This window comes from Schistocerca cancellata, chromosome 1 (assembly GCF_023864275.1).
Source record: "Schistocerca cancellata isolate TAMUIC-IGC-003103 chromosome 1, iqSchCanc2.1, whole genome shotgun sequence".
NCBI lineage: Eukaryota > Metazoa > Arthropoda > Insecta > Orthoptera > Acrididae > Schistocerca > Schistocerca cancellata.
This window is the reverse complement of record NC_064626.1, coordinates 784,014,914-784,025,637: the sequence shown is the minus strand read 5'-3', so window position 1 is coordinate 784,025,637 and position 10,724 is coordinate 784,014,914. Positions and strand designations below refer to the sequence as shown.

The 10,724-nt window shown below is 36.7% G+C and overlaps 1 protein-coding gene across 1 annotated transcript in view; it reads right to left on the bottom strand.

The window, feature by feature from the left end:
* Positions 1–10,724, bottom strand: part of LOC126187442 (xenotropic and polytropic retrovirus receptor 1) — a 112,601-nt gene that overhangs the window by 5,728 nt on the left and 96,149 nt on the right. The window contains exon 9 of the mRNA XM_049928526.1: positions 10,330–10,463. Within this exon, the coding sequence (XP_049784483.1) occupies positions 10,330–10,463 (134 nt within the window). The remainder of the gene's footprint in view (positions 1–10,329; positions 10,464–10,724) is intronic.

Sequence of the window (10,724 nt, the reverse complement as noted above, 5' to 3'; positions counted from 1 at the left end):
ATGTAGGGCAACTGAAGACAGCAATTCTCTCCCCACCCCCCCCCCCCCCCCCCCCCCTTCAGAGTTGCAGGTTTCTTTATGAATTGCTTGATTAAATTTAGGTGGGATAAACATGTACAGCACTAAGCAGTACAGTGACAGTTTATGTTTAATATGGAATACAAATTATGATTCTCTGATTTAGTTGTCTTTTGTTAATGTATATCTTGGCTTATTCCACATCTCTGGAGGTTTCCTTCTTGAAGAGACCAGTGACACATGATTAATCAATCAATTAACTCATTTTAAAGCTGCATTAAAAAAACTGAACACTTCAGTTCTATGTTATATATTATTCTTAGTGAATAATTTTGAAACACTTCACTTATCAACTCACATTAACCTGTCATTACCACTACTCTTAAAGTCCAGTACTAGAGAAGCTCTCTTACAAAACCTGCAGGGTCAAAATTACTACTACAGAGGATATTGGACAGAGATTGGCTCCGTACAGCCACAAGTCTGTCCATGCAAGGAACCTTATACTTACTGTAGTTTGGTACACAATGGGACAGGAATGGCGGGGTGAAGCCATGAGATTGTCTGGGGTGTATGCCAATGGAACAAAACATTTGAAAATAAAGGGGTCTGAATTTGGCTTCCTGTTCAGCAGATAGTTTTACTGTGATATGAACAATCAGAAAACAAAATGGATTGATACTGACTTTTCCAAACTGAGAGTATATAAATTACTTCAATGAAAGTAAGAAGTGGGGCAAATATTTCTCTGAATACTGTACTTAAAATAGAGTTAGTTAGTTACAACTTTCATGGATCATTTTGCACAACAGATCATAATGATGTGGAACAAGTCATTTTATGTTCACATTTTGAACATTACTAAGGGCTTTTTTAACAAAAATAAAATAAAGATATACAGATGTTAGTAATTCCTTCCCACCATCTTTTACACATTACAGTAATAGAAATTATTCTACAGAATAGGTTTTGTCAAGGAGAAACTTTCTCAAGGCCAAAATTTCTCTTACAGAGGATATTGGACAGAGACTGATTTAATACAACCACAAGTCTGTCATGTAATTAACCACTATGGGACACTAATGGTGGAATGGACATTTTGCTTCTATACTGTATATTCTTCTTACTGAATAAAAATAGAAATGGGAAAACATCTGGCTCCTATATTAATATAAAATAGTGCACGAACGACAAGACTGTTGTTGGCACAATGGAGTCTTGTGTGAATGCACTTTGTGTCCTCTATTCCCACACACCTAGTATTTCCTTAGCATTCTGCCGCAAAACTGCCTGTATTTCCCCAATCTATCTCTCCTCCTCTGCGCACCTGTCAAAGTACACAAACACCTCTGGTTGCACCAAGTAAGTTGACTTAGTCCCTGAGTTCCTTTCCTTTTATTCTGCTGATCTTTGGTCTATCTATGCTTTATTTCTTCCACATTTTGTCCAAGACAAACCACTGTCTCATGAGAACACAGGTGTTTCTTCTTTCTCCCCCCCCCCCCCCCGACACGCTCACCCACCCCTCCATTTGTGTTTGTGTGTGTGTGTGTGTGTGTGTGGGAGGGAGGGAGGGAGGGAGGGAGGGAGGGAGGGAGGGGGAGGGGGAGGGGGAGGGGGAGGGAGAGAGAGAGAGAGAGAGAGAGAGAGAGAGAGGTGAAATGCAAGGAAACATGAGTGATGAATGGTGACTATGTATGAGGCCTGTTCAAAAAGATTCTGGAATTTTCTCCACAAAATTTTTCTACGCTTACCTTTTCTTATTGTGTATGGTCTCCTTAAAAATAATCACCTCCGCAATTCATACACCACTCCCAAGGCCGTCTCTGCTTCTGGAAGCAGGCTTGGTACACCTCTTGCTGGATCATGTTAAGCGTTGTCTATGCATTATCTTTTATCTTGTCTATAGTTACAAATCTTAATTCTTTCAATGGGGTTTTAAACTTTGGAAATACAAAAATGTCTGCAGGGGCCAGGTCTGGACAGCATGGATGGTGAGGCAGCATGGTGATTTCGTTTTTAGTGCAATAGTCATGCACCAACAGGGATGAATGTATGAGTGTGTTACCATAATGCATGAGCTATCAACTGTCTCGCCATATTTCAGGCCATTTCCTTCTCACATTTTCTCACAGGCATCATAACCCATCCCTACAGTACCATTAACTAACAGTTTGTATCTGTGGCACAAATTCATGATGGACTAATCCTTCAGTCAAAGAAAACTATCAGCATTCGATCTGACTGATGGGCGTTTTTTGGTCTTTGAGAACCTTTCCCAACCCATTGTGGAAATCAAACGTTGGTCTCAACATCATAGCCGAAAACCCACATCTCATCACCAGCTATGATTCTCTTAAGGAACATTTCATTCTCATCTGTGTAATCCAAAAGCTCTTCACAGATTGTGAGGCAATGTTCTTCCTGGTCTTGACTCACAAGCCATAGGTCGAACTGGCAACACGATGCATTCCAAGTTTCTTTGTCAGTATTACATGGCATGATCCAACTGAAATGTTTTGTTCTTCTGAAATCTCTTGGACAGCCAGTCTACAACTGCATGAACAATTCCGTTGACGTTCGTGACATGAGTGTCATCAGTAGATGTTGAAGATATTTCTGAAAGAGGGTCATCTTCATTTCTGTCTGGCCCTCTTTAAATCCTGTGAACCAATCATAACACTGAGTACGGCTTAAGTAGCCATCACCCTAGGCTTCCTGCATCATTTGGCGTTCCTCTGTAAAGGTTTTCTTGAATTTCATGCAGACATGTTGCTCCTCTAATTCTGCCATGTCAAAATTCGCAAACTGATCAACACAATGTTCTAATCAATACAGCACTGCTCAGTAACTAACAGACATCGACAATCAAACTTCTGGTGGCTACACATTAAACACAAGCATGTGCAGGGATGTCAACTGCATTTTGCTCCAACACACCATTGGCACAAAATTACGAATGTACCAGAATTTTCTAAACAGACTTCGTACATGCAATAGTTAAAGAACACACACACACACACACACACACACACACACACACACACACACACACACAGTGACACTGGTTGTTTCAAACTATTGCCATGTCAGTTGAGTGTTTGTCATTTCATTGTCAAAGCTTTATCCTGGCATTGTTTAACATGAGACACTTGGAAGATATATAAGACATAACAAATATTTTAATAGTTAAACTGGCAGTAAGATCAGAAACACTGAAGCAAAGGAAACCTAGTAAGAAGAAAACTGCTTTAGAAAGAATAGACATTTACGGATATCTGCATTAAGGCATGATGCTGTGGAGGAAACAGTAAGAAAGAACATTATGACATTTGAGAGAGATACACTCAGCCTGTATTCTTCACATAATACTCAGAGTAGCTTTACTATCCAACTAATTTCTGCACCACCATGGTAAGACTTTAGAGTCCTCCTATACATACTTATTTGCTATACACCTCATACCCTTGTGAGCAGTCCCCAACAAAACTTCAATAGAAGAAATTTATTTGCTTATTCACATTATTGTGAAATCTGCTGATTTCGATAGAACTAGAGTTGCTGGGATATGGACCAAGTCAGTGTCTTTATTACAATATTTACAATCACAATTTTTATTAAATTTGCAATAATGGATGCAGTAGGGTTCAATATGGTAGATTCTTGATAGTACTCAAATCACCTACTGCTGCACATAACACATGATAATAAATAAAGTTCATAGTACTGGAGATCAGAATTAATATTTATGCATACACTATCAGACACTAATATTAGTACTGTCTTAGTACTTCAAAATCAGTATGACATCTTTTGCAATAAAGAATAATTTAGATTTACACTTGCACCAAAAATAACATCTAGTTACACAATAAAACTACATTCATGCACACTCATTTATGCTAAAAAGGGTTTTGCAACATGTATTCTTTCAATTGCTTTTGAATGTAGGGGTTTGAAGAGCAAGACTTTTGATATCATAGATAGAGCACTGAAAACCTTCACACCTGAATAATTTACTCCTTCCTGTGCAAGGTTGAAGTTTGTCTGGTTACAATGTAAGTCCTGTTTTGACCTCTTATTGTGGCCGTGATATAAAGTATTGTTTTGAAAATAGAATTGTGTTTATTAATGAAACATACACGAGAGAGATTATACTGAGATGTCATTGCAAAAATCTACAGTTTCCGGAACAGATTCCTGCAGCATTGTCTCAGATGAACACCACTCATAATGCATTAACTCTTTTCTCAGTGATGAAAATTAATTGCAAGAGGGTGATTATCTCAAAAGATAATGCTGTAAAACAATGCATGGAAACTATCTACAGTAAGCAGCTCTGACAGTATCCTTATGTGCAGATGATGCAATTATGCATAAGGTGAAAGTTGCAGAATGAAATCTTTTTTCTAGATCTAGGATATGGCAGGGCCAATTTAAGTTGCTTATCAATGTGCACATCCAAGAACTTAGCCAGATTCCATTTACTGTATTTGTTGTCCATCAAATTTTATATTTATGTCCTCTTGTTCTTTCTGTCTCATGTGAAATTGTACATAATGACTTTTTTAACATTCAGAAAGCGTCCATTACAGGTAAACCAGTTGGGGACATCATAAATAAACTGTCAGAAGAAATTTCCTTGTTTTTAGCTGCTGTTTCACTCACTAGCAGAGAAGTGTTGTCTGTAAAGAGGTGAAATTGCTCACTGTAGTGGAAGTGAGCAAGTGGTCATTTATAAATATAAGAAATAACAAGGGGCCCAGTACAGAGTCTTGTGGCACTCCAGGGTTGACTGTAGCCAACTTAGATGACACTGACTTCCATTACTGTCAGTAATCATTACCCTCTGCTTCTTATCTGTTAGATAAGACTTACGTCCCCATTTTTCCACTTAACTCACAGAAGTCTGTCTCATTTAGCAGAAACCTCATGGTTGGCAGTCAAGAGCCTTGGACAGGTCATGTAGAATTCCAGTTGGTGCCAAAGTTGATCGTGATTGGTGACGGAGAAAATGACATCATCTACTGATAGTCTTGCTAGAAACCAAAGTGACACTGACTGAGACTATTGTGGTTGATCAGATGATCTCAATTCTCATGAAAACAAGTTTCTCTAGGACCCTGGGAATATTAGGTGGTATTTTGTTACATCTGTTTTCTCCTCCTTTCTTTTTTTCACCCTTCTTCAAAAGTGGTTTCACGCATATTTTAATTGCAGCAGGACAACACACTGATATAACCATTTGTTATATATGTCACAATGACTGCACTTTTATAACCAGGATAGTACCTTAGTATCCTTGTCAAAATATTAGTTATCCCTGAATAATTTTTTACTTGCATCTCTTTGATGGTCTTCTTGATGGCCATAAGTATGATGGGATTTACATGCATCTGACCAACTTCATCACTGCTAGATTTATGCAGGAAGGTTATTGGTCACTCAATGAGCCTTTAGAGGTCAGTATTCTCTGCAGCAGTTAAAAATGACTACTGAAGATATTGGTAACTTCCTTAAAGTTGTTTACTATATTTCCACTGTAAAATATTTTTATATTAGACATGCACTCTAATTTTTTCCCACCTTCCCTTTTTGTTACTTGCCAGATGGTGTTTGCTTTATTGTTAGAGATGTACTCAGTTCAGATTTTTAAATGGTTCCTTTTACGGAATTACAGTACAGTCTATATCACTCCTTTTTATGGTACCGGTCAACTATTCTTAGTGATTCATATAACTTTCTTTTTGTTCTGCAGGAAATTCTAATCCCTCTTGTAATCCAGCATTTCCTTTAGTAGCTCGAGGATTGTTTCTCATGAGTTTTGTTTGGAAAGACAGTTTCAAACGATGACCCAAACTCATTAGAAAGCAGCTGAATTTTTGTCATTAACATCCCTTTCCATGTATACAGGACTCTGGTCGATCTGTTGAAGATAAAAGTTGAAGGTTTCTAAGATGTCATTATTGACTTGCCCGAGGATTTAAAGGAATGATTTGACAGTCCTTTGAGGATTTAACTTTCCATGATACAGTTGCTCCTGCCTCTGTCAATGAATATATTGTGAATTACCCTCTTGCAGTTAACTGTAACTCTAATGGAAAAGTTAATTGCTACAGTTAGGTTGAATGACCACCCATGACAATTAAATCCATGATTTTTAATTTGTTTGGTTCTAAAGTTGTTCCATCTGGTTTAGAAAATTTCCTTGTGGGAACCCTGTAAAATGAAAACTATAACTGATATATCATTTACAGTAATTTCAGTTCCACGGGCTTTAAAGTAGAGATCCTACAGAGTAAGCACTTACGTCTGGAGATTCAAATATTACATTAGTTTGAGGATAAATTGCAGTTCCATTTTCCTTCTTATTAGTTACACAATAGCTTGCTGCTAATGTTTTTCCATCAGTTTGAGGCATTTCAGTTCCTTTCCTTGCATTGTGTTCTGTGAGATATCTGCATGGCTTATATATTTTGATTCATTTTTGTGCCAAAATTTACAAGCTCCCATTTCTTTCTGAGACCCCTTGTGAAGGCACAAGCTGCCACACACCTGTCAGTTCCCTCTCTCAGTGTGATAAACCCATATATGTCAATAAGAATGAATGATTACCGATGGTCTGTTAAAGTTACAGAATAGCAGTAATTTCAGTACAACCACAGGGCTTCACTTTAACAAGAGCAATTCTCACAAACTTAAACACTACATTAACAATAAATTATCACCACAATGATTAATGTTATTTGTGATTGTGTTGTGGTCTTCAGTGCAAAACTGGTTTGATTCACCTCTCCATGCTATTCTGTCTGTGCAATTCATCTCCCAATAACTACTGTGACCTACATCCTTTTCAACCTGCTTACTGTATTCATTTCTTGGTCTCCTTCTACAATTTTTACTCCCCTCACTTCCCTCCAGTACTAAATTAATGATTCCTTGACATTCAGGATGATTTATTGACTAATGCCTTCATTTAGTCTAATTGTGACACAAATTTCTTCTCCCCAATACTATTCAGTAACCCTCATTAGTTACAAGATATACCAATCTGACCTTTAGGATTCTTCTGTAACACTACATTTGAAAAGCTTCTTTTTCTATTTGTGTGAACTGCTTACATCCACATTGCACTTCTGCACAACCCTACACTCCAAATAAATACCTTCAGAAAAGACTAATGCTTAAATTTAGATATGGCATTAAAAAAAATTTCTCTCCTTGTGAAACACTTACTGTGGCATTGCCAGTCTAAATTTTATATCCTCTCTACTTCCACCACCATCAGTTATCTCACCACTCAAGTATCAAAACTCATCTATTACTTATTTTTGTGTCTCATTTCATAATTTTATTTCCTCAGCATCACTTGATTTCATTTGACTACATTCCATTACCTTTGTTTTGCTTTTGCTTATGTTCATTTTATATCCCTTTCAATACACTGTCCACTCTGATAAACTACTTGCTCAAGCCCTTTGTTATATCTGACAGAATTACAATATCATCAACAAATCTCAAAGTTTTTATTTCATCTCCATGGATTTTAATTCCTTCTTCAAATTTTTCTTTGTTTCCTTTGCTGTTTACTTAATGTGCAGATGGCATCAGGGATAAGCTATAACCTTGTCTCACTCACTTCTTAACTACTGCTCCCTTTTCATGACCTGTGCCTACCGTAAAGACTTTCTGGTTTCTGTACAAATTGTGAATAACTATTTTCCCCCTGTGTTTTATCCCTGCTACCTTCAGAATTTAAAAGAGGGCATTTCAGTCAACACTGTTGAATGCTTTCTCTAAGTCTATAATTACTATACATTTAGGTTTGCTGTTGTTTAATCTACATTGTATGAGAAGTGATAGGGTTAGTATCGCATACCATATTCCTACATTTAGAACTCAAACTGATCTTCCATAAGGTTAGTTTCTACCAGCTTTTCCATCCTTCTCATAATAATTTGTGTCCATACTTTGTAACCCTGAACTATTAAAATGACACTTTCATAATATTCACAACTGTCAGTACCTGCTTCCTTTTGAATAGGAATTATTATATTTGTAATTACATTAGCTTAATATGATGGATTTTTTGAGTAAGAGCCATTTTTTTTATAAAAGTAACCTATCATTTTATTTTCAAAGCACATTTATTTTTAGGCTTTACATGAGTTTCTTTACCTTTCTACATAGTTGCCCTGCTTATTTAGGCACTTGTCACACCAAGTTTTGAAATCCCTCTTCAAGAAGTTTCCCACCTGATCTATCAAGAGTACTTTCCCACCAAGACAACATTTCAGCTACCAAAGGAAATCAAATGGAGCAAGGTCAGGGAAAGAGTCAATCAGTTCCCAAATCTAGACATGAGTGTGAGGCCTTGCATTATCATGAAGGAGCAAAATTGCCTTTCTCAGCATGATGTATATTCTGTTCTGAACCACATGTTTGAGTTTGGTCAAGGGTGTGCAGTAGGCTTTTGCATTGGTCATTGTCCATCTTGGCAGCAAAACACCATGCCTGTCACAGAACACAGCTACTATGATCTAGCACTGTGACAGCACTTGTTTGGATTTGACCTTGAGAGGAGAGGTTGAGTGCTGCCTTTGCATTCACTATTGCTTAGATTCGGGGTGAAACTGAACACCCATGTTTCATCTCCTATAATGATTCAACTTAACATGTCATCCTCTTCTTCAAGATAACAAGTTATAAAGGTGAGAGAACTGTACAGTCTCTTTCATTTATAGTCTTCTGTGAAGCCTTTACGCATTGGAAGAACAGTTTCTTGAAATTTAGCTTTTCAGACAATTTTATACAATACATACCTAAACACTTGAGGAAAATCTATTGAGTTAATTAGTTTCATGTTCCCTCCACCATTTTGCACGATACATCATAATTATGTGGAATGAGTCATTTTACATTCACATCCCAAATTAATTTGTAAAATAAAAAAATTAAAAAAAATGTAAGTCAGGAGTTCTGACCCACCACCTTTTACACAATACAATAATAGAAATTCTTCAACAGAATAGGAGGAGTTGCCTAGAAGAAACTATTTCAGCTTTTGTTACCAAATTTTAATTTGCTGTCAGACATTTCATACCACTGGGTACATGATCACAAATTTTACCTGCTACACTGTGCATTCGTTTTTGTGCTGAAGACAACCTTAATTAGGAGTAATGGATGTCAGTTTTACTTATGGTATTGCAACTACGTACATCACTTTTCCTTATGAACTGCAGTGGAATATTTACAACAAACTTCATGAGTGAATAAATATACTGTGAAGCAGTAGCCAGAATGCCCTAGTCTTTAAATAGGTGCCTATAAGATGATCGTTGGTGAGCATCACATATTACACTTACAGCACATTTTTAAGCACTGAAGACTTACTTTCTTGAAGATGAGTTATGCCAGAACACTAGTCCATATAACATTACTGAATGAAAATATGCAAAATATGTCAACATACTGATTTCTCTCTCCCCAAGATCTGCAATGATTCTAAGTACAAATGTGGTTGAACTAAGTTGTTTTAGGATTTCCAAAACATGCTTTTAAATTCTTGTCCATATGGACACCTATGAATTTTGAAGTTTCCACCCCATTTATTATTTCCTCACTGTGTGTTACACTTATCATTGGTGCAGTACCCCTAGAGAACTGAGTATGCTGTGTCCTTTAAAATTGAGGGTGAGACCATTCACAGAAAATGATACTTTTATATTTTTTATGTTCATGTAAGTACACTTCAAATGAGTGCAATACTAGAGTCCTGCATAAAGAATTAAAACTGCCTGCTGCATATTAGATGGAAGATGAAGAACAATAGTGGACCTAAGATTGAGCCTCAGAAAAGCCCACACGTGATTTCTCCCTGCTTAGAATAATGTCTCCAGACTATATCGCTTAAATTACTAAGTACAACTTTCTGCATTCTTTTGGTTAAATATAACATCATCCATTGGCTGAGAGAGGGGTTATCATAAATCTTTTGTCCTTATGAATGTTTTGTGTCAGTTGCAGTCACCAAATGGTAAAAAATATCCCTCATATAACCTAGTAAATGAGAAGGAAGGCCACAACTAAATCATGTTTCTGCCCACACTGTTGGCAACAACAACCATCCTCAATGTCCTATCTAGCCCATATCATGTCCTATTGGGTGAACTAAAGGTTCAAAAAGATTGAGATATGTCCATTTTATATCTGCCTGTTAATATGATACCACTTACAAGATGACTTTTTTTTACTATCACTCAGAGTAAAAAGCTGCACAATATCGTCACATTCCAAATAATGACTTACCTGATAACTTCAAGTGGTGACAGAACTGATACCATTAGATCTGAATGCACATATCCCATTTCTGTTAAAGACATTGAAAGGGCCCAGCCAAATCTTAAGATAAAGTCTTCCACAATCGCAAAGTAATAGAACCACTGAAAATGATAAGATAATCAAATAATTATGTTAGCAACAACATTGTAAAAATTCAAAAATGAAAAAAAATTTAAGATACCCACAACAGATATGTTACATAGGCATGTTTGCTACAACAGCTATAGTCCAATACTTAAATTACAGAACTGCACAATCCTTCATCAGAATTCAAAAGAAGGAAAGTAGTAGAGAACTCTCTCTTTCTTCCAAGGTTTTGATTCTCTCAGACAAAATTATGGGACATTCACACTTATCTCTGC